General features: G+C 44.4%; 1 protein-coding gene across 3 annotated transcripts in view; it reads right to left on the bottom strand.

The window, feature by feature from the left end:
* Window positions 1-1,560: 1,560 nt before the first annotated feature.
* The window catches only part of LOC140253459 (endonuclease domain-containing 1 protein-like), a 45,779-nt gene continuing 22,384 nt past the window's right edge, over window positions 1,561-24,955 (bottom strand). The window contains exons 2-5 of one of the 3 annotated variants that reach the window (XM_072339064.1): window positions 13,400-13,607; window positions 7,917-7,969; window positions 3,748-4,058; window positions 1,561-3,069 (exon numbers count right to left, since the gene is read on the bottom strand). In XM_072339064.1, the coding sequence (XP_072195165.1) occupies window positions 2,524-3,069; window positions 3,748-4,058; window positions 7,917-7,969; window positions 13,400-13,473 (984 nt within the window). In that variant the 5' untranslated portion in view covers window positions 13,474-13,607 and the 3' untranslated portion in view covers window positions 1,561-2,523. Of the gene's footprint in view, window positions 3,070-3,747; window positions 4,059-6,435; window positions 6,568-7,916; window positions 7,970-8,064; window positions 8,172-13,399; window positions 13,608-24,955 lie in introns of those variants that run through there. The other 2 variants (XM_072339069.1, XM_072339074.1) reach the window with 2 other exon arrangements.

Here is a 24,955-nt window from a genome sequence, read left to right as displayed (position 1 = left end):
TTTTTTCTCCTCCTGTAGGAATAAATGTTTGGCAGGGCCAATATATGCTCGTCTGGGGACTATGAAAGCATGTGAGCAAAGAACTCAGGACTTCAGCAACACCAGCTCTATCAGTCATTTCCAGGTTGCTAATTCTCTATTTTCTTCTTTGGTTTTTATGTAGAAGAAATTCAGGGGAGATATTTCCCAGATAGATTTTATTTTTAAAGCTGCAACATTTATATCCATGCTAAATATTATCCTGGAGAAGCTCCAATGATTTTGCCCCAACCATACATAGGTCCATATAGGAGAAGGGTGAAGTCTGTGGATGCGGGGCAGAGTAATGCCACTACAGGGCTCTAAGAACACTTCTGCATAAATGATTTCACCCATTTGCAAGACCTGAAATTGAGTCTTCTATCCTGCCAACAGTTTACATCTTCCCTCACCTTCCTGACACCACTCCTTCAATCACTTGGCTGCATGCTCCAGTTGCAAACCAGCTGTGCAGTGCCTGAACAGTCCATCTGGGATGAGGGCTGCTAAAGTAATGCTCAGAGCCTAGTGACCCTTGGAGATGGGTAGATGTCATTGTAGATGTCTCCAGAAAGCCTTTTGCATCCTCAGGGAAGCAGGTCGTGGTGCTGTCGCAAGCTGATGAGAAAGTCACTTTCTTTTAGCAAGTCTAAGGCAGGAGGAGGTATCAGAAACACCCTGTTTCAGCATTTCCAGGCCCAAACTCTCAGAATTTCCATTTCAAGGGGAATTTGGAAACTTTTGGGGTTTTGTTGTGATTCAGATTGAAACCACATTTTGAAATGACAAAATTTCCTGCGCATGGGCAGTCCTGTTTTCCAGCTCCCTTTGCTCAAAACCAAAGGCTTCTCTCTCCTCTTATTTTTATTGTTTCTATACTGCTGAAACTCCCCCCCGATCCTCAGAAAATACCTGTTTTAGTTCAGTGGATGAGGAAAACAGTAAAACTGAAAGCTGTTGTACTGTCTGTTTCAGTAAAATGAAAATAATACTGTTTTCATTTTGTGGATTGGAAACTTCATAAAGCAGTCTCAGTCCCAGTGCAGTGCTCCAGAAGCCTGAAAAAGCTCTTGACAGTTTGAAACGTTAGGGCAGGAGGACTGAGTCCACATGGGTCTATCAAAGAAAGGGGGATATGAGTGGTGCCCCTAATTTTGTACTCTAGAAATAGTCACAATTCTGCAGTGAGCAATGGAGCAGGTGGCAAAGATGCCAGAAGACTATGGACACAGGGAGGGACAGCTCTGGAGTCACAACCAGCCCAATAGCACTGGAGCTGAAAAATTCAGTGTCAAGCTGCTGTCTTAGTAGTTGAGGCAGATCGTGCATGAAGTCTGCACCATTATCTTCTTAGTAGAGGAAAGTTAATAGAAAAAGTAGTGACAGTCTGATGATAGCACTTCTCATAGGTGTCATGGTATTTTCAGATTGGCTTTGGACAGCCTACCTCTGGCAAAGAAGCCTTACAAACTAAGGCATTACTAAGAGTGGAAATTTCAAAGGAAAGAAACTCTAGGATCCAACATTGGAGCAAATAATTTATATCATAAACGACTCAGGAACAAAATTGTAAGGCATATATTGAACTTTTATACCCACCGAATACATTTTACAATGGAAAAAATAAAATAAATCAATCGTATGTAAATCTGCAGAAAAGGTTCAGAAGTTGGGCAGAAAATGAAGTTATTCCACGAGGGCATCACAGAAATTTATCTTGGGCTGGTCAAAGTCTGCTGTATATCTAATCCCTGAGCCTGGCTGCCTGATAGCTCAGCTCTTGCTTTCAAGGTACACGATCCAGAACCAAGCAAACAGAAACGTGCTAATAAATTTACATAAGCATGGCCTTCATGTAAACTCTGAGTTAAGGAGCTTAGAGATTAGATGCAGGTTATCTCCTTCCTTCTTATTTTACTTATTTATGGAGCTCAACAGAGTTGTGATGTTCCTCCTATGCTTACTAGCCTTCCTCCTTTCCACTTTCCTCTTTCTGTCTACCCTTTACTTTTGCCCTTGGCTGTGTCAGGCAGGTCAGCCAGAGCAGGTTGTCCACTACAAAGTCCAGATGGATTTTGAGTATCTCCAAGGAGGAATCTGGATAATCCATGGATTATATGAGCCAACCTTGCCTGGGAACTTTACTGAGAAGGCAATGGATAAGTCACCAGTATGTTAACAGTGATGCTGAATGAAAGAGGGTAAGGATCAGCAGTCTGTACATGGGCATGGAGAAATAGGAAGGCACAAAAAGCAATACATCTCTAGTCTTAAGGACAAACTGATTCCTTTTCCATGGACTGGTATTCAGACTGATATCCCAGAACCATCATTGCAAGGGTGGGCAGCACAGGAGGAAAGCAAATGAGCCAGAGGCCTTACTGGCCTCTTTCTTCCTTTTATTTTCAAAGAAGGGGCTCTGAGAAACAGATAGAAAACCCCTAGAGAGGGAAGCAGGACAAATGCTGGTGGGTATGGTAGGATACCTAAGATATGAAACAGGGCTTATTCCCTGGGACAGTCACTATCAAACAGATAAACCTGATCCCGCCCATAAAGGTGGGTCAACACCTCCTCCAGCTCCCCCAGTGTGAGGAGCTGTACCTCATTCTTGTCATTCTCAGCAATGACCCCCCAAGCCTCTCTGTGGTTTTTGTCCACCTCACAGCAAGCACTCGACCAGATGTGGCTGGGCTTATTCACCCTGCCCTTGGCGATATAGTTGTTCCCAGGCACAGCACCCACCACGACATAGGTCTTGTTACAGCCCACCGTCCTCCTCATCATGGTTTGCTGCTCGTAGTTGTTCCAGGCACCACCATTGAGTTTCTCATCTTGAGGAATGATGTTGGTGAGGCTGAATGTTGCTGTCCTGCTGCTGGAGTCAGAGTGATGTCCACTGGGGTTCAAATGGCCACGGTTCAAACCCGTCAAGTTCTTGTAATCCTGGAGGATAGCCTGGCTCTTGCCAAGCTGCTCTGAAGTGACGTTGAAATATTTTGAGAGTGTCCATTCTCTTTCCATTGTTTTGGGGTAACTCAGACCCATCAGCTTGACAGGTAAAGAGGAAAAAGCGTTAGTACTGAGGATGGGAGCAGTGGAGCATATTTTCATGGAACAAAAGTCTCTGAGTTCCGAGCACTCGTTTTTTTTTCTGCTTTTTCAATGCAAGGAAAACATACCAGAGAGAAATCATAAAGCTGTCCCTCCTTGACAGGAGATTAAAATAAAACAAAGCTCAAAATATGACAGCACTTCATCTGGCTTGTGATCTTTGAGACCTAGCCTGCAGCAGGAGTGTGGGTGGATACATGCAATGTATTTTCCGTTCTCCCAGGTCTGAGAGGTGACTTTGGAGAGACACAAGTGTGACACATCTGGTTCCCTTTCCTTCCACCTCCACATCCCACACCTGCACAAGACTCTCCTCAGTTCCTGCTGCCCCTATTAATCACATCCAACCTTCATCACCTACATCTCATCACACTGTCACCAGCCCTGCTCATTTCTCCGTTCAGACCCATATCCACAAATAGCTCTCTCTGTGTTTTTCATGCTTTAGTTCAATCTGTCAACACGCTACTGCTTGGGGAAAACAAGAGCACAGACATCCTCTTTGAAGCTTAGATCACTTAGGGGGTCTTTACAGGTGGACAGAATGGGAAGAGGATGTGGATAAGAGACATGGAGCCCACAGGGCTCCCAGAAGTAGATGAGGTGAACACTCACCTGGGGTTCCACCAGCCAGGTTTTAGGTCTTGTGCCAGGTCCAGGTTGGTACAGGTAAGCAGAGTACACGGGAATACGCCTGCTCCTGTCATACAGGGTGGCAAAATAATACTGATTCTTGTAACGCTGGCAGATCCAGGCTGGGTTCTCTGGCTCCAGGGCTTCATTTGGGGGGGTTTCCCGGAAGAAAAACTGAGGGCATGAACTTTCAAAGGATGTCACCACCTCACCACGTCCCAGCCAGAGGCAGCTCAGTGAGATCTGCAGCAGCAGCAGCAGCATCGCAGGGAGGACTTTGAGCTCTTGCTCACCTGGAGATCAAATACAGACACCAAGCTCAGAGAAATCTCATCAAACCTTGACTCATTTTTGTCCTTGTGCAGCATGGCTGGCAGAGGGGACTTTGAAAGAGCAAGAAAGGAGATATTAATCCCTCTTGGATACTGAAAAAAACAACAGCAGAATAAGGATGAACTCTAAAATAGGTTTTAGAATCATAAAATCACAGAATCATTAAGGTTGGAAATGACCACTAAGCTCATCCAGTCCAACCATAACCCATCCCCACCATGCCCACTAACCATGGCCCTTGGTGCTCCATCTGCCCTCTTCTTGAACACCTCCAGAGACGGTGACTCCACTACCTCCCTTGGCAGCCTTTGCCAATGCCTCACTGGCTGAACCCCAGATCAATACAACCTCCTTTCAGTCAGCTGTAGAGAGTGATAAGGTCTCCCTTGAGTCTCCTCCACAATGAGCAATCCCAATTCCCTCAGCTACTCCTCATAGGATGTGCCTAGAGGAGGCAGCAGTGGGAGTTCAACCCCTCTGAAGTGTGATCCAAACCCATCCCAGTTCTAATCAGACAACACAGAAAAGTTTTCTTAGCAAAACAAATGCTACTGTCTGGAAAAAGCTTTCGGACAAGCTGGTAACATAAACGTCTGCTGCTGCTGGAGGAGCCCAGCTGGATGATCAGGGCACCCATAGAGGTCCACTCCTGCACTGAAGCATATGGTTGGGTCATCCTTTCCAGCACTCTTTCCATCCTACCTATGCTGACCAAGAGCTCCTAGGAAGGCAGAGTCCTGAATCTCTGCACTTTTAGTTTCTTGTTTTTTTAGGGGTCTGGAAGACCTTATGTCACTATAACATCTTGCTCCCTTCTGCTCCAGGGACTTTTCCACAGAAGAAGACCTCATCTGGATTCACATTCTGTCCCAACAGCTTGGATGCTGAGCTGAGCATTAGTCTTGTGAGGCATTTAGAGGGAAAATCTCAGTGGTGCTAAGCTTGCCACATGTCTCTTGCCCCATTGAAGATCACACAGAAATGTGCTTCTCCCTAACTCATCTGTGCTCACAGCAGAATTCAAATCAGATACATGATCCCAAATGGTCCACCTTGGGGTCCTGGTGCTCAGACAACTGAGCAACGTGTGTTCTTCTTGCCTTTTTAGGGTGTCCAACCCAAAATCACAAACTTACAGAGAGAGACATGGATGAAGAGAAGGGATTGAGCAGATGCCAGCAACAAACACGAGGGATTCCTCCATCTCACTGGCAGCTGCTATAGCAATACAGATATTCATGGAATCATATAATCATTAAGATTGGAAAAGACCTCTAAGATCATCTCATCTTGCCAATCACCTACTACCAATACTGCCCACTGAACCACATCCCCAAGTACCACATCTCCATGTTTCTTGAACACCTCCCAGCATGGTGACTCCACCATCTCCCTGAGCAGCCTGTTCCAGTGCTCAACCCCTTTCTGGAGAAGAATACTGATATGTTGATGTATATTGATACATAATGATATAACTTTTCCCATGGTTGCAAAGAATTTCTACTGATCCACGTCTTCAGCTTTGCATGTTCCTTTTTCCTGTACAGTGAAAGGAGCGGACACAAGAATTTCTATTTCTGGTCCAGAAATAGATTCTATTTCATCTTTCTCAGGTGTTGACACGATTGTCAGCAGTCAGCAAGATCTTTCTGTTCGGAGAAAACTGTTCCTAATTTCATTGTGGTTCAGGATGCTTTATCTTCTTTCAGCTGCACTGCAGGCTTTGGGATAGCAGTGATATTTCCATTTTCATTGCTAGATGTTCAAATGAGTGATTTTTGAATAATTAGCATATGAAACCAGGCTGGTAGGAAAAGCAGCTGGAAGGATTCACAGGAGAGAAAGGCATTATGGTCTCTAAAACATAAATCCCACATTTGTCCGGGGAGGTGTCTGAGATTGCTCTTGGATTGGAAAATCTCCTTGCACATTGCCCTTTTGTATTCTGTTCCCTGACCCTCATATATTAATTCCCCTTGCATTTGGAATACTGAGACAGAGATATCATTTATATGACACAAGACATAGAACCACAGAGTCAAAGAATCACAGAATAGCTTGGGTTGGAAGGGTCCTTAAAAATCATCCAGTTCCACTCCCCCTGCTGTGGGCAGTTACCAACCATCCCATCAGGGCCTTTATCTCTTTACTAGTGCTGGATCAGGAACATGATGAGAAGCAAGCTGAAAACTGAGAATTAAAAGCTGCAGGAGGCGGTACTGTCATGCTCTGGAGAGCTGAACCACCTCAGGCAGAAAAGTTCCTTTCTTTGCACCACCCCCTCCACAAGCTTAATACATACATACAATTCCATTTCAGATACAGAAACCAACCTACCGTGTGAAAGAGTGGCACATAAATAAGTTTATTCACGTGATGCTGCTTGCAGCCCCAAAACTGTGGAGGATTTTTGAATGCCCCTGCTACAATCTGAAGCTGTGACTGTGGGGTGATTTATATATGGTCTCCAGGCAGGGAAAGTTGGCTGTTTTATTGGATTTCTCAAGCAAGAGCTCAAGTTGGGCTGTAAAGGGGTGGTGCCAGGATCTGTGTTGAAAATGGGTTTTTCCAGAGGTCCTTTGCAAGGTCATGGGTTGAGAAAGCTCCCTCCTTTATTCAAGAGTTTGGTGTGAATTTTCCAGGTGATTTGCCAGCTGAAACTCACAGGTTCATTATGCAAGGTGTTTTAATGGCATTTCTGATTAACCTTGAACCAAGTCTTTGCTATGGCTGTAAGCCAAATTCTATTCGTGGGCCAAAACAATATCTTAAATATACCTTATCCTCAGGTTGCATATGAAATAGGGTACAGACTCCAAGTCTACTCCCTACTGCTTGGTACACACTGTGGTTGGCTGGTAGTGGTGCAAAGATAAATGATGTTGCCAGATAAGGCATCAAGGAGTACCTGGTTGCTCCAGCCACCCAACACCTTCAATGCATCTCACACAACTTTGGTCCAGCATTGATGAGAAGCAGTTTTCCTGAAGTATCCCAGATCAGGTCCAACATTTTTCCAGGTCAGCAGGTGAGCAGCAAAGGCAGCACCACTTCAAAGCATCCTGTCAGGCTTTGGTGCCTTTTCTAGACAGGTGACACAGCACCAATGCAGCTGTGTGCTGCATCTCTAACAGGATCCAGGGGATCAGAGTCTCCTTGGAGACACTCAAGGGCAGGCTGGATGAGGCTCTGAGCAACCTGATTGAGCTGGAGGTGTCCCTGTTCATTGCAGAGGTGTTGGACCAAATGTCCTTCAAGGGTCCCTTCCAACTCAAACAATTCTACAGTTCCATTCTATGATTCTGGGAGTGATGGTTCAGAGGGCTGGCTTATCTCCATTGGGAATGATATTCTCTCTTTGAGGTTTTTATCTGAACATCACCAAAAGTGGTTTGTTCTTTTTTTTCCCGTATTCCATCTGATTCTGTGATTTTCTCAGAGAATAGTTCATATGGTCACAAGTTCCCAGCTTCCTCCAGTCTCTGCTGCCTCTAAGTACCTCTCCCGTGTTCTCCAGACCTTTACTTCTATATGCTTATACTTCTTTTCCAAGTCATTCCTTCTCCCTTTGCCCTCTGTAATACAAAATGTCAGAGCTCTGAAAAGTACATGCACGCAGAAAATATAGTTTTCTCCTACGGGGATGGTAAGATCTCAGCAATTGAAGCACACCCTTTATCTGCTGTATTTATTCCAAAGATTAAGGAAATGCTTTGAAATCACAGAATCATGAAGGTTGGAAAGACCACTAAGATCATCCAGTCCAACCATTAACCCATCAAATATGGGAGTCAGTGGAGAAAGGAGCAAGGACTTACCTTGAAGCCGGGTCTCAGAAGCAGCAGCTGAACTGTCAGTTTGTTTTTCCCCCCTGAGAAATGGACATATATTCAGAGCCCCACTGCAATACGCACCTGCACCAATATCAATCTGTAACTTCTAATAAAAAACAACAAAAAAAATTACATTAAAAAAAGAGAGATTTCTGTTATTACTCTGTGGAGATTTGCTCACATCTTCCTAGAAATGGGGGGCAACAGTTGCTATTTCCTCAGGATTTCACCCAGGTTTACTAGGGAGAACAACATGTCAGAAACAGATCGGAAACAGATAGCTTAGCTTGCTGATTTCTCTTTTAACTTCCTCATTTCCCATGGGGTGCTGAGTTTCTATTCCCAGCAGACAGCCTCGGTGGCATTAGGCGGTACATCCTGTCTCTGAGTACACACAGATGTTCATGGGCTGCTCTTCTACGGCCTCTCAAAATACAGTTAATAGAGTCAGAGCACACGTTTCCCCTTGCGTAATTGTAATGGTTTTGTAATAGCACGTGTTAATGACATTCTATATATATTTCATTTCTTTCTATTTTCTAGATACAGGAGGACCATTTTCAAGTTGTATCTCACTGAACAGGTCCTCTCTGATGTTTGCATCAATATATGAACCACGAGCACTCCCTTTTTCTATATGGTGCTTATCAACTCCAAAGCCCACGCTCATGAAATAGCCAATATTCCCCCTCCAGGGAATAAGCATATAGAGGATTGCAAACTGCTCTGTCTGCTGCTTTACAACAACTACTGAGCCCATGTCCAAACAGCATACAGGAGGTTTGGTGGAGACAGGGCTTCTTCCATTAGTACTGGATAAAGGGTTTGGAGGGAACACTCTCTTCTGATTTCCAAGGGAACAAAAAGAGTTCGCTCCTATGGTCTCCCAAAGGAAAGCTGTAGGAGAGATGCTGTTTTTCTACATCACAAGTGGGTTGGAAATGGCGTTAAAAATTGATAACGACGATGATAACAAATAACCACCTGTTATAACTAGGATGTATCAGAGTTTGGGACCTGGACCAGAAATATATTAGGCAAAAGTCATGGAGTCTAATGTTGTTATAGGCCCTGGAAGTGTCTCCACAGAATGATGGCTGAGGTTGGAAAGAACCTCTGTGTCTAATTGGTCAGCCTCAGGCAGGAACATCCAAAGCAAGGTGCAGCCTTGAGATGTTGGAGCAAAGGGATTCTGGGACTCAAGGTGAGAACAGCATTTGATGGACATTTCTGAATAAGAATAGCAAGATGCCGAGTTTGGTGTCCCAGCAGTACTCACTGGGCTTCTGCTTTTAACACAGTGAAGTTGCAGGCTATTATTAGAGTTCTGCTGCTCACAAGAAGTCACTGCATACAGAGAAACAAAGAACCAAAGAACTGTGTCGGTTCTTTTTTGTTTGTTTGGTTGGTTTGGGTTATTTTCAAAAAAGACTTATAATATCCACAGCAAAGCAGGAAGTAAGCAAAGCAGATATTAGCTAAGGTACTGAGTACTACAACCAGGACCCAGGTGTGATATCAAAAATGCTGTGCAAACATAGCTCAAGTTTTCCAAAGGCCCGATGGTGAAATCCCACACAGAGCAATTAGCAGCAAGTCTTGGTTGACAACAAGTTTTCCCACGTAGTTGGCATCAACAAAAGCTAATCAAGATCACCTTTAGGGGTGGACCAGTGTAAAATTCTCATATGGGCAGTCTGCATTTGGCAGGGGAGGAAAGTGAGTCCAGCTTAGCTACGAATGAGTGACCCGTGGGAATGAAACTGGACTCTTCCATAGTATGGAAGTGTGGACTTGCCCATAGTTTTAATTAATCTGCAAAAAGCTACATAATACATATATATAAAGAAAGAAAATGTGCTATGTCTAAAATACAGACAACAGTCAAGGACTACGGTAAGAGTGAGTTGGGGAAATAATGAGAAGAAGCCATGAACCTCACACTCAACTCCCAATGACTGTTAGGTCATGCTTTTTCATCTTGTTGATTTTTAATAAAAACTGTGTTTTTATGCTTCATTGCTGACACCATTCTGTCTTTCAAGTCAATGTAAGCAAAGGCTGCAGAGTGTCTGGAGCTGGGCACTTTCTGGATGGAGAAGTGCTGTGAGTAATGTTGAACATCCCTCTACTGCAGGCCAGCTCCCATGTGGTCTGCTTTGTAAGACAAGCCTTCATTTCTTCAACTGTTAAAGCTCAGAGATAGAAAAATCCTACCAAATCCTCCAGTCTTCTCCAAGTCATGTGGGAGATCAGACGTTTGTAGATGACATATTTCCAGTAATCTTCCTGCATCGTAGTAGAAAAGAAACAGGAAGGCGTGTTCAAGCCCAACCTTGGCATCTCCATTAGAATCTTCTCCTGACATTTACCCACCTTCCCTTTCTAACAGATGTTAGACTGATGCTGTAGAAGTCCAAATGAGGAGAGATACGCCTCTTGTGGCTGCAGAGTAGGAGGGAGAGGATTTGGAACCAGCAGTCAGAGGATGATACTGTTTCCATTGCAGAAGAAGAGATGCTACCAAAGTCTTTTTTTACCTTTCTGTCTCCATGGAAGAAGCAAATGAAGAGCCACAGAGCTGCAGTGTAGATCTTAAGGAAGGAATAAATCACAGAAGCCAAATGGGCACAAGAAAACGAAATGCAAGGGAGATAGATTGATGGCTGGAGCAGAGGATCTTAGCGGTCATTTCCAACCTTAATGATTCTATGATTCTATAAAATGTGGCTCTCATGTATGATACATGCTGTTCTGGACTGCTCTCCTTAGAGGGCGGCCAAGAGGAGGGCTTCAGGTGAGGGTTCTCAAAGGTTTGCCATGCAATGTCCATTAAGGAGCATAGCTATGCAAACAACACAACTCATGTTCACTGCAATGCAAGAAGTATCACATTTATGGAGAAAAGTGGGCAGAGAGTAGTTAAGGATGCAAGAGATAAGAGGTTGCCTACTCCAGCACCAAAACGAGTGCTGTATTTATAAACTATTGGTCTTGAGCAGCTGTTCCTGCGTTTTGGAGAGAAACACATCCCTGTAAGGATCAAGCAGTATTTTTAATGCTTTACAGTTTAGCAGGAAAAGCTTGCACATTGGGTTACCCAAATTTGGATTACTTGAGGTTACTTCAGGTGTATGAACTCGACCAGACTGTGTGCCATGGTCTGTGTGCATGCACAGCAGGTACAGCTCAGTGGCAGTGGGGTCTGGCGTCTGTCACCAATCGCTCTGCTACAAAAACTCATCAGCGGAGAGCTGGCAGATTTGCCTGTGGTTACTTTCACTCTTTCAGTTTTGTTCAGCTTTGGAGACCAAAAATCGATCGGTTGTTTTCATTTTCTGATTCCTGAACAGCAGCAGAGGTTCTGCAGGGGACAGCTAAGCAGTCAGCAAACTGCCATGATGCTATGGATGCTCACCAGTTGGGTGCTGCTGGATGAAGAGATGGAAACAAGAAAGAAGCAGGCTGTTTGCCTGGGAGCAGAGGTAAACCACAGACAGCAAACGTGACTCTACAGTATTGATGTAGAAGGAAAATAAGAATGCTTGTATCTATTTAATGTCACATGGAAATGTTAAAATAACCTTACACAAAAGAGTAAGAGATATTCATCTTCAAAATATCTCCATATGAGAGGACTATCCTAATTCAGGCATTTGGAAATCACATTTAGTGTCAATAGAGAGAAAAAGACCTGCAGGGAGATGTACATATTACCCACAATAAGGCAAATGTAAAACTAAGTATAAGTGCAGCCCGAGCTATTAGCTCCACAACAGATACCTGACTTTCACATACTTAAAGCCATGTGCAATAAACCCACCCACCCTCTTGGTGACTGTGGTTTTGGGGTACAATGCCCACATCCCACAAGACACTGCAGGGCATCATCACTGGGGACACATCTCTTGAGATTCAAGACAGCTCGGTCCCATATGCCCAAGAAGAAGCTCAGTTCTTTCACTATAATATGAAAACCAGCAGAGAACAGCTGTGCCTTAATACCTTTTGCAGACTAGAAGTGGTTGCCGAAGCAATTTCAGCTACGTCAGACCTATGGGATTCCCCACAGAAAAAGAACTGATTTGCTCCAAGTTCAAGAAACTCAGCTCTGTGACTCAGGGTGAGGAAGGCCGTCCCCCTGCTGATTTTATGGTGTGGCAATAAGAAAGGCAAACAATGAATCAATGGGGAAATCCTGCCAGTGATCACAACAGGTTGGAGTCAGCAGGCTTGGGGCCCTCCTTCCTCATGCTGCCTCCTTGCATGGCCCAGGTCATGAAAACTAGCACAAAAAGAGAATAGCAGACAGGTCTGGGATCTACCATCTTCTGGGCCTCAAGAAACTTCTTTCTTCCATCTCTCCATGTTGTTTCTTCCTCAAAGTGCTTGTTCTCATTCAGTCTCCCAGCACTGCGGCTTCACTCTGCCCAGAATAGTTAACCACAGCTTTCACTACAGCCTGTCAAGGTGATTAAAATTCAACAGCTGTCAAGTTTATCAAGCTTCAGGGAGCAAATGCCCTCACTTCCCTTCCAGCTAGGAGACCGTTCTGTTCCCCACTCCAGGCTTTGTTCACCTTGATGGGCAGCAGGTCACTCACCCCCAGCAAGGCACAAGCTTATCCAGGGGGAAACGCTGTGCTCTGGTTTCATGAACAGGTTGGTCCTTATAGAAACTAAACCACGCTGTGATTTCATACAGATGTGTTTCTAAGAGGCTAAAATAATCCTTTACTTATTAATACAGGCTGTTTATTAAGCCTTTGAGTTTTCCTCCTGGAAGACATTATATATTAGGGCCCAGATTTTAACATGTAGGTGGACTCCCAAGTCTTGTTGCCATGAAGCTGGATTGAAGCTGCTCTGAGATACTCCACCAAGAGCCCTGGGGCACACCTCTTAGGAGAGGCTGAGGGACTCAGGCTTGAAGGTCAAGGTGAAAGAGTGAAAAGGTGAAAAAGGGGAGGCTGACAGGCAGCCCAATTGCTGCCTATAGCTAATTGGAAAGGCAGCTGCAAAGTTAATGATAGAGATAGAGCCAGATGCTGTAATAAGGGGCAGCTGCCACAGGCTGTGGCTTGGGAGGTGCAGGCTGAACAACAGGATAGAAAGAATTGCCTCTAGAAAGGTACTACAGCACTGGAACAGGTTGTTGGGAAGTGATTAATGATGAAATGTAGAGGCGACTCAAGGCTCACCTGGATGAAACCATAGCTAAGCCGGTCTAGAGCTGACAGCATGCAAACACAAAGTTGAATTAGAGACCTCCAGCTAATGTTTCCACCTAATATCTCTGTGATCCTGTGTCAAACATAGCTATTGTTTTCTCCTACCCTTCCCCATCCTGACACATACATTTGAAAAACTGTGGCAATGCGATAGATGGCCAGATTCCCTGGTCTTGTATCTTCAGGTCTTTCTACATCCCCAAACCCATAAATACAAAACTAAATAGACATCACATACCTCAGAGAGCCAAGAGAAGGGCACATTTCCAGATACGGTGTTGAGAGTCCCCTGGGGGATAGATGAGGCTCCATCAGCTCATTTCCTCCCACGAGAGAATGATGATCTCCCACAGTCACTGCAGCCACCCAGTTCCTCTGGTAATCCTTCAAAATCACCTCCCCGTGGGAACTGTGCTTCCACCTTCTGGGAGCCCCAGGTTGGTTCTCTGTGCCATAAACAAACTGTGTTACTGCACATTAATTACGTGGAGGATAATTAGCAGTTGTGTCGACAAGTTCCAGTTTGGTGTCTGGCTCACTCTGTATGGAAATTAGGTTGTTGGTTGTGGGCGGAAATACGTCTGATCAAGCTCCAGAGGAAGAACTCCATTACTAATTAGAAAGAGCAAACCCTTTGCTCAGGGGTTGTGCCTTGGGTTGTCTCTGCTGGATTTGGGATACTCCATGGATGTGGCACAGCAAGAAGAAACAGCTGTCCACGGTGGGCAGTCCTGAACTTCACTTCACCTCTGAAGACGTCGACTCAAGTTGCTCATTGCTCTCTGCCCGGAGGCACAAAGGATGTGATAATGCTGCATGGTATGAGGGTGGCAGATCCTGCCACAGAGCCAGCATCATCTTCTGTTAAGAGATGGGAGCAGTGATCTGGAAAAAAAGCCCTTGGAGATGCTGAAGCTGCCAAGTGAGCTCTTGTTCCTGATCTTAATTGCGTGTTCTGTCGTTTTACATTTTTGTGACTTTCTTGCCATTACTCAAAATCCAGACTTCTAAATAAACAGACCCTTCATTCATAAATCTTGCTCGGTGCTCACATATATTGATTCCTATTTAACACTTAACTTATGGGAAGGTGATAAAACCAGCGGGCATTAAGTACTAAAATGCAATTAGGAGGTTGGTTTTAGGACTTCATTCAACACATTTATCAAGTTTAAGGTAGGATCTACGTTTAACAGTGAATGAGCAAACAGCCTGCTATTCCCAGCTGGGGCATGATGGTTTAATTATGGTAGACAGGGAGCATGAGCCAATCACTTAAGGTAGGTACATGTGGTGAGAAGTCAGCATAAGACTCCTTCATTTTGATTGACTGTGACATAAGTTGTTGATGTTTTCCAGCTGCAATTCTTGGTTTGTGACTACAGCAAAGTTTGTGACTACATTTCATATCCAGAAAATCTGTTCACTACTACCTGCTGTCTAAAATTTGAGCCCAGAATATAATCTGAGGACCAATGGGAAGACAGGGAGGCTCAGTGCTGCATCACAATGTGTGTATGAAGAAACCAGATAGGGATCAATCCTCACCAGGAACATTCCTCAATCACACTTAATTCACAACAAACTGTCCCTCAGCGCCAAGCTAAGAGAGGCAAACGATTGCAATAACCATCACAACAGCTGACCCTGCCCAAATGACACGGACTCCCAGGTTTGCTTCCAGACTGTTGATTGTTGGAAAGAATTTGTCTTGCTGAAGATATTATTGAAATATTAATGCATGTTTCCACAGCATAGCATCGTAGAATTGTTGGAGCTGGAAGGGATCATGAAAGGTCACCTAGCCCAACTCAACAGTGGTCACAGACACCCACAGCTCAATCAGCATGCTTAGAACCCCGTCCAGCCTGACCTTGGATATCTCCAGGTCATACCAGGCAGGTGGAACTGTGCTATGAAAACACTTATTTCTCTCCAATGGCTACAAGGAAACAGGGTGACAAGCTCTGATTTACACCTCTAAGGCTACATGAGATGAGCCTCATCTTTATACATGTGACACCTATTTTGTATTACTTAACTTGCCAAAGCATAATAAAAAATACAAAAGTTACCCTTTGCCAAAGTTGCTTCCTCATGGACAGACCTCGACGCAAACAGCCCCTCCTCATTAATTCTTATGACATAGGCATGTCAATACAACAGGAATTTCAGAGGAACCAGGAAATGGGAAAGTTTGCAACACACCAGGAGAACCTGTTACACTCACAGCATCTTTCCTGTGTCATCAGTCACAAGGATGTGACTTGAGAACACAGCAGGAAAATAATCCATGTGGTCTTTCCAACCATAATGATTCACAATTCTATGCTGTTCAGTCTTCATCTTCCTAGATCTAACTGCTTGAAAACCCTGTAGAGATTTATTTTTCTTATCTCTTGGCATGGTTGGCTGAGTTTAGAGTAGTGCTCTGCAGGTTATTTGAGTCCAAAATTGCTGTTAGCACCAAAAAAATCACCCAGCATGCAGGTGGCTTCATGATTGTCTAGCTATGGGCTGGATGCAAATTTGAGGTGCTTGGGAAGTGAAGTCAGGAGCTGTTTGTGCAAGTGACTCGTGCTGCTGCTCTGAGTTAGGCCTGCTGATAGGCACGAGAAGAGTGAGTCAAGAGCCAGCTAATGCTTGTGGCTGAATTTGCCCTTGTGATGCAGCCTTGCTTTGTAACACTCCGCTTTCAAACCAAATCGTTGGCCTCAGTGGGCTGAGCCCAAGACTTCCAGCAATGCTCCCTTTTTGCCCTGGGTATCTGCTTGAGGTGCCACCTCTCTGGATGTGGTCACTGCCAAAAGGATGCATAAGAAAACCCTGTGTTTCAGCTCCGTGGATGTAGAATTCAGTATCTATTTCCATTTTATGCATGCACAGAACAAGTTTACTATAAATACGAACCTGTGTCCATAATAGGCAAGTGGGGAAATTTGAAATGGGTATTTCCAAGAGTATGTCAACAAGATATGGTGAGTCACAAACTGCGGTAAGATAAACTCAGCATTTCCTTTGTTTTGTGGGTTTCTGCATTGACACAGTCTTGAAAGTGTTACACATGGGCAGCACCCATCTTTGCAAGTAGGAGAGAGGAATGGGAACACTGAAGGCTGACAGGTCTGCAAGTCTTACTTGAGCAGGGTGAGAAAGTGAGCCAGAACAGCAAGCAAATTCCTCAGGGGTGAATGGAGATTTTCCCCAAACATGAGTCCAGCAGGAAAACACATAAACCTGCAGGCAGCCAGACCAGGAGTTTCATCTCAGCTGGTTCTTTGATGACTTTTCTGAGATGAAGCTGCTTCCCTAGAACACAAAATCCACAACTTAGGGCTGAGCACCAGGGCCTGTATCTCAGTAGGGCATATTTGCAAGGGCAAAGAATAGTTGGAATGACCACTAAGATCATCCAATCCAACCATCAACCCATTCCCACCATGCCCACTAACCATGTCCCTCAGTGCCACATCTGCCCTTTTCTTCAAAGGCATGGTGACTTTATCACTTCCCTGGGTAGCCTGTTCCAACATCTCAACTTGAGGGTACTAAACCTGTGGGTATTGTTTTAGGTATTTCTGCATCTTTAGCCCTTGGAGCTGAACCATACCTTGTTGCCCTCCCTGGATCTCAGGGTCACCACAGTAGAAAACATGGATTCACCAGATTGAGTACAGAGTATCACATCTGGGCAAAGGAAGAATAAATGTCACCACCAGCTTCTGGGATTGATAAACCCTAAATCAGAAGGTCCTCAGCCTCACAGGGGAGGTATTGGAGGCAAAATGATGGGCCTGAATTGAGCAATGTCAGCACTCACAGACACTGTGAAGTCTGTGATGGAAATGGCTTCGAGCATCTTGATCTAACACCGATGTCAGACTTGCTGTGAGTAGAATTTTGGACTGTTCAGAGCTCCCTTCCAACCTCAGACTTCCCATGATAATCATTCTTCTTCTTGCCCTGGCTTTGCAAGACATTGTAGTACAAGTGTAGTTTCAGAGTATGGATGCTGACCCCAGAGGAGCAATGAAAGAGAAGGCTGATGTTGAATTTACCAACTACATCTCCTTTTTCCCCTCCTCTTTTTATTCATTTATTTATTCATCAACTCTGTATCTGTTTGCAAGGAAGTCTGTATTATAAAATTATTCATGGCCACAGAGTGCTGTAGCACCCAAATGAGGTAGGATGGAAGCAGTCAGCATGTCAAGCCCAATCTCGAATGGACTCGAGTAGGGATATGAGAAAGTCTTACTGAGAACAAAACCAAAATACAGGAAAACAAAGGTAAATCCGGAACAATCAGAACTAATACCACATTTAGAGCTCATCTTTGATAGCTTCATTCTTGTTTTGAAGACAGCTGCAGACCTAAATCATAGGAATCATCACAAGATGCACTGACTGATATTGTTTGGTTTTCTTGGTGGTAAGGTGGATTTCTGATAAATGCAGAGCTGTTACCATCAGCCCCCAATGTGCATCCTGGGAGGTTTGCCACAGGAAATACAACACCGAGTGTGACTTGTTCTTTCTGTACCGTTTTTATACTGATTCCTAAATCTTCTCCACAGACACTAATGGATGCATTACTGGGAAAACATGTTGTGGGTAGGAGCACAAACTTGTCATCAAAATCCATGCATTTGTTTGAGGTAAATCTTTCAAAACATAATTCTACCAAGGATTAAAACAGGTAACACCCCTCTTTATTGTTACCTAGGGCAACTGCTCAGCCTGATTTATTCCATTACAGAGTTGATCTTTGCTGCACATCACTGGTGCCCTGCAGCTATTTGGATATTATTTGTCAGTGCTTATAACATGAAGTCTTATGTTCGTACAAGATTCTTTATCCGTGTGTCATGCTCTATGTTGAACTTTTGTTTTGCTCTTGGAAACCACTCTAACATTCAGAAGAGCTAATAGGAGAATGGACTTAATGATATTATTTGCTCTCAATCTGCTCCTCCATGCTCTGAATTACACTGTCATCCAGCATCCATTCAGGCAGCTCATATAGGTAGCCTTTAAAAGGCTACACGTTATTTATTCTCGGTCATCCAAACAAACTGGCCTGCAGGAACAATTTGTCCCCAGAGATAAGAAAAGAACATTTACGAATGACAGGTAAAAACTGATAGCTTTCTGCTTTCTCCATCAATTACAAATTAACCTCCAGGTAGAAGATTATCTTCCATGCAAGTTACAAACATTGCAATTAGTGTTTTAGGTTTCGTTATGGCAATAAGGCTAGATATCACTATTGATAAAATCGGGAGGAAAAGTAATATGGAGGTTACCTTATCTGCCTCCTGCCCAGTGATGCTCAAGGAAATACACACACAGACTCCAGGCTTCCTTGTTTCCTGACAATGTTGTTGAACAGTCCAGGAGTTGGACTCGATGACCAGAAGTTGGACTCAATGATCCTTATGGTTTCCTTCCAACTTGGGATATCCAACGATTTTAACCAAAAGCCATCCTGGAAGCCCAGCCATCCCACCACCCCATCTAGAAAGCTGCCAGACCATCAACCATCTGTATCAGCAACCAAACACTGGGCAACGGGATTTTACATTAAAAAAAAAGTGACTGTTTTTTAACAGTGCATTTCACTCCATCCCATCCAGGGCACTCTGAGGATGTCAGCACGGAGGAGGGCATCCTGCCCTGTGCATGCTCTGCACAATGCTCAGACTATGCACCGCAGAAGGGGCTTTCCCTAGGAAGCGCGGTTTCTCTACCCCGCATTATAAGAGGGAAAGCAAGACAGGGAGGTTTTTTGGTCATCCTTTTAGGAGAAGGAAAGCTGTCCTGATCGGTGTCAGCAGCCCCAGTGCAGGAAGTGGGCTGTTTGCAGTGTGTGCTAGATCTGTTCTATCGCATGTAGGAAGTGGTGTAGCACTTCCCTGTGCACAGCAGTTACCAACACCGCAGCACCTCGGTTTCAAGTTGGGGACCAGCAAACTCGGCAGTTTGAAACCTTACCCCAAAGCTGAAAAGTTCTTTGAACTGAACTAGAGAAGTTGGTGAGAGCTGAACTGTAACTGAGGTTCTGCTGGCACAACACAATGGTGTTTGCTGAATTGCAAACACAGGGGAAATGCTTTATGAGAAATATCAGACCTGGTTCTTCTTTGGTTTGACTCCATTGTTTTGAAGAGCAGCCAGTTTATGGTTGCAGACTCCTTAATCCTCTGCCTTGGCCTCCCTACCTGGATACGACCAACACAAAGCACTGAGAGCTTCTGAGTGAACCAAAGAGCATAGCAGATGGACCTGGAAAGGACTCTTAGCCCATCACCAGCCTTCATAAACATTTAGCATAAAGTATGCCATTCCTGGCAGCTGCATGGCCCATCTCCTCATAACAATTTACTTAGTGTAGATTTTACTTTATTCCACTGCATGCCCAGGCAATGCATGCCTACCAGCATGACTGGCTGCCCTGACTGCTGGGAGTTTTACCTAATGTAAACCCTAAATACCCCTGCAGTGACAGTTGCTGAAAGGTTGATTTAATGCTCGGTGCACCAACAGGTTGGATAGAAGGAAAAACTTCTTCTCTGAAAGGGTGGTCAAGTACTGGCACAGGCTGCCCAGGGAGGTGGAGGAGCTGCCATCCTTGGAGGTGTTCAAGAAACATGGAGATGTGGCGCTGAGGGATGTGGTTAGTGGGCATGGTGGGGATGAGTTGACACTTGGACTGGATGATTTTAGAGGTCTTTTCCAACCTTAATGGTTCCATGATTCTATGGTTCTAACTCATAAAAGGGGAGTTTTTCATCTTCTCTGTGCCACAAGCTGCAATTCCAGACAACTCCACAGTTATATAGTTGAAAGTATCTCAGAGAATCATAGAATGGCCTGGGTTGAAAAGGACCACAGTGACCATTCAGTTTCAACCCCCCTGCTATGTGCAGGATTGCCAACCACCAGAGCCGCATCCATCCTGGCCTTGAATGCCTCCAGGGATGGGGCATCCACAACTTCCTTGAGCAACCTGTTCCAGTGTGTCACCACTTGAAATATATTTCACCACTGAAAATATATTTTACGTGAGACAGGAAACAGGGGAAAAATATACAATTTCCCTCTTTCTTTTAGGTCCCAAGCACTGTTTTTTCTCTTTATTAATAATTTATTAATAATCGTTATTCTTTAAGAAGTGTATTCTTTGGAAGAGCTTTGCAACTCAGATTTGCAGTTGCTTGTAGCTGAACACAAGTTAGCCTGTGTGCTTAACTTCTTTCTCAGTTTTAAATAAATGATAATGAGAGATCACAAGAACAGAGTGCCCCAAACTGAAGGAAAGAAAAATCATTACAGGCAGAGCGAATCTCAAATTCTTCATTGACCTCAGCCTCAGGAGGTGGCACGCAGAAAGTAGAAAATAGGTCAGCTTCAAAAATATGGGCCTCAGAGAATACACGGAGCATGCTGAGGCTAAATCAGAATGCCCAAATCATGCAACTAAACAGATCTGGGGCAATGGAAAATCCCTTCTTACGTGCACTGACCGTCATAATATGACCCAGAGGAACTTTAATCTGCTGCAAAGCGCAGAGGGGAGGTTACTGATGGATGACACCACAAAGCTGAAAGAACCCAGAAGCAGGAGGTGCCTTCAGTTTGGTTGAGTCCCAAGTACTTTTCTGGGATGTTTAAAAATGACACTACAAGTTATGTCGAGGAGCTTGAGCAGCATGGGAAGATGCTCTCAGGTAAATAAAAGGGAAAAGTCATGATCTTTTAAGAAAGGATTGGAAGGGCAAGATGAATCCTGGCAATTGTAGACTAGAACAAACCTCATTTCACTTCAGAACAACTTCTGTGACCAACTGTCTACAAGCATCTGTAGTGGGAGATAGGTGTTTGTTAAGACCATGTTTTCTCAAATCAGTCTGATTTCCTTGAGACTTGGTGACAGGCCTTGTGAGTAAAGGAGATGCAGGAAACTTCACATCTCTTCTCCTCATAAAGATTTCAGATCCTGCCTCCCTTGACATTGTCTGAGAGCCAGGAAGGTGGTGCAATGCATTAGGATAGGTGCTGCATTGCATCCTGCAATGTCAACCCCATCCCACGCCCACAGCCAACAACAATCTGGTAAGGGCAGTACAATGGATAGGGAGGTTTCTCTTGCTGTAAAGGGTATTAGAACAGGCTCCCTCAGGAGGTAACAAGGTCTCTATTATGAGACATCTTTCAGGTAAACCATAAGCATAATTGCTTCTGGGTTTTAATTGGGAAATACGTGGGCTAACCTTTGAGGCCACCCCAGTGTCTTTTCAGTTGCCATCCCAACCCTGTAGATTTGGTCTTCAGCAGAGGGAAATGGTGATATGTCCTCCCCCAAGTCCTTCAGCTCAGTTGCAGCCCTCACAACAGCAGCGATGAAGACATTTCTTGCTGTTCCTGAGCCACTTGTGGAAGGACCAAAGGACAACTCTGGGTCAGCTGTCCCTTCTTTCTTTTTATTCAGTCTTTTAGGCATCTGGATCTGCCAGAGACACTAGTTCCTCGGGTCACCTTCCTTCTCTCTTCCTTGAACACAAAAGACTCAAGATCACAGAGGGTGAGCAAAATGTGTAGATGCATTCCATTATAGTCTTCCTTCAATCACCAATTCAGATGCCATAATGATTTCACTAGGTCACCTAACAAAAGATGCACTTGCAACTGAAGGTAGTAGAGGTATCTAACAGAGGTATTTGCTGGGATACAAGAGGAAAATAAATAGGATCTAACAAAAAGGGGCTGGCTATTTTAAGGAAGCTGTCAGCCAAGTCACCTACTTCAGGAACTCTGGAAGTGGCAACTCCTATAGTCAAAATACATCCTGAAAAGGGAGAAACAGACCAAGAGAAAAGCACTGAACTCAGAAGTCCCACAGAGGGAGACTTTCAGATCTATGTGACAAGCAGAACATGGTGACTCCTCTTTGTCGTGGGCCAGCACAGGCAGACTTGGGATCCTGCTGTGTTTTTGAAGAGAAGCTTAACTGCACCGCTTTCATTTCTAAACCCTTCCTGAGTGCTTGTATCAACTAAACGTCATTTAAATGAAAAGCAGTGATAAGAAAGGTGAACAACAAAAGGGAGGGCATGCGTGGGAGAGGAAGGCAGATGCGTTCTTGGGAGAACTAGTGAGGAAGAAGATGGGAAAGTGTTTGTACTCCAATATTCTGAGGAAATATAGCAGCAATATGAGTGATGCAGGAGCCACAGGCAAGGCCCTCAAAAAGAAGCTTTTAGAGAAGAAAGGAGTAGATGGTATGAATGAAGATCATGAAGACCCAGCCATTGGGAGAGAAAGCTTGCCTCCAGTGTACAGGGAGAGCTCAGGAATTATGTTTAGACTCACACACGTTTTTCTCCCCCTTAGGTGAACCTACTGAACAATGAGAATGGTTTAAGAGTGGATTAAACAAAGGTTTAATCACAGCTTGGATGCCCAGGCAAGATAGCATGTAAAACCCGTAATGCCTGAATTACGCATGACTCAACTTGGATGATGAGCAACATAACACTGTAGGACACACTGCGAAGCACTTAAGTGTGACCAAACTCATGCATGTCTACTAATATTCAGCATTCAGTTCTGGAGAGGTTGCAAGAGGTGGCAGCTCCTGCTCATTAGCACTTGCTATACACCTCCTGGATTTGTGGTCTGTGCACTCCATGATGATTATAGCTCCCTGGAACAGGGATCAGTTCATGTGTGATGGAGGTGTGGTTGAGAAGATGCTGAGATTTGAAGTTCAAAGCCCCACAGAAGAGCAGAAAGGAGGGAACCCACACAGCTCTGCAGGGGCTGAAATATGTGAAAGGGAAACTACTGCATCTGTGTTAAGTGGTTTCTTGCTCAGAGTTGGGGGAAACGTATGGTTGCAAGTTGTTTGCTGGGCAGAGGGTATTAGTCATGTTCATAGGGGGTGTCCCAGAGTTACTCTAGTGCCTGGTAGGACTTTCCCAGATACTCCAGGATTTGGGCTGAGCTCCCACATCTGAAACAGGAATGGAAGAGACTGATTTCTTTTCTGATTCCTGGAAAGCAAAAGGGGAAATTATTTCTCTTCTTTCATAGAGATAGACACTGCCCACGCACATCTTCTTGAGGGAAGGAAGCTTCTTTCCACATGACCCACAAACTGTCCAGAGATGAGGAAAATGAGGCATGACTTGGAACTATCGTCCTCAAAGCACCACAAATAGTTTATAGCGGGAAGCCACAGTCACACAAATTAAACCTATCCTGGCAGAAGGACTTGCAACAAGGGGTTTGCTGTGGATAACCCATCCCTGGAGGTGCTGAAGGACAAATTGGATGAGGTGCTAGGCAGTCTGATCTGGTTGGGGGTAACCCTGCCTACAGCATGGGGGTTGGAAGTAGATGATCTTTAAGGTCTTTTCCAACCCAAGCCATTCTATGATTCTGATTCTGTGATTCTATGTAATTCTATGATTCTATGATTCTGATTCAATGGTTTTACAGTACTATAACAGAGAAATGGGTGAGTGACCAACCTCATTATAACTCAGCACCCAGGGGAATTTTCCACTGTGCGATGGGGGATGCTTCTCTGAAGAAGAAGATTGACTTAACACCCTATGTGCCCTTCTAGGTGGTGACAAAGGTCTGGGATACTTGAGCTTACTCAGCAGGTTCACTTGTGTGTGCAGGAAGATGAAATTAGGCAGAAAGTATTTTTCAAACAGGTGATCCCTCTCAGCATATAATATATATATAATATATAACAGGTGATCCCTCTCAGCATTATCTCAGAAGGATTCAGGCTCTGATTTCTTGACAGATTGTTGATGTCCAATGGCTAACAGAAATCCCAACAGAAAATATTAGCCTTGGCAGGGTAGAAGGGAAGGAATTTTCCCTCCAGTGTTCTAAGCTATGAAGAGCTTTAGTTATGCACAGGAAACTTGACGACTGAGAGCGTGTTGGGTTATCAGCATGGCTGCTTACAGTGAGAAAGTGAAAAGCAGAAGCTGAGAAGGTCACACAAACCATTTCTCACCCTCAAGAGTGAAAGGACAGCACATTCTTCTATTATATTGACATCCCTTTGCAGTCAGGGGTTGAGAGCACGTATCAAGCCCAGCCATGGTCCTGCCTGCTATAGGATGGTGGCTGGAGGCTGCCCCAAATCTGTAATCCCTCTCCATGGAGAACTGCAAAGAAATTCCTGTGTGGGAGATGTGGAGGGAAGTAGATGAAGACCCCCTATTTCCTGGAGGAAGAGGGTGAATCAGAAGGTGTGTATGAACCTCACAGTTACCAGCACAAACGAGTAGCGCTTGAAAAAGTAGCAACTGCAGCTCTTTATCTGAAAAGAAAAAAAGGAAAGGCCTGTTGGAATGACTCTCCTATCTTTTCCCCTGTGTAAAACTGATGTCTGAGCAGACATGGTGTCAAAGCGGAGCTATCAAGCACTTTGTAGCACAGTTCTGGCTAAGTGATGTATCTCCCCATCCCTTCACATCTTCTCAACTTTGTTCAGCCATGGTCAGCAGGAGGTGAGGGCAGGAACAAGATACAGGCATCCTGACACAGCAGAAAATATAAAAAGCCTTCATGTAGCTCTCGCAGCTGTCTGTAAAACAAACCTCATTTACATTTCATTGCTTGGATTAATGCATGCTCACATTTCAATTCAGAGCCGCTGCTGCAAGTCACAGTCCCAGCAGCGAAACAAAACAGCAGAGCCGAACATGCGAAGGCAGGATGTGTAGTTCTGCTGCTAAAAGGGAGTCCAAAAACCTAATGCAAA

This window comes from Excalfactoria chinensis, chromosome 1, assembly GCF_039878825.1.
Source record: "Excalfactoria chinensis isolate bCotChi1 chromosome 1, bCotChi1.hap2, whole genome shotgun sequence".
Lineage (NCBI taxonomy): Eukaryota > Metazoa > Chordata > Aves > Galliformes > Phasianidae > Excalfactoria > Excalfactoria chinensis.
Note: the sequence above shows the minus strand (reverse complement) of the source record. Positions and strands in the feature narration are given on the sequence as shown.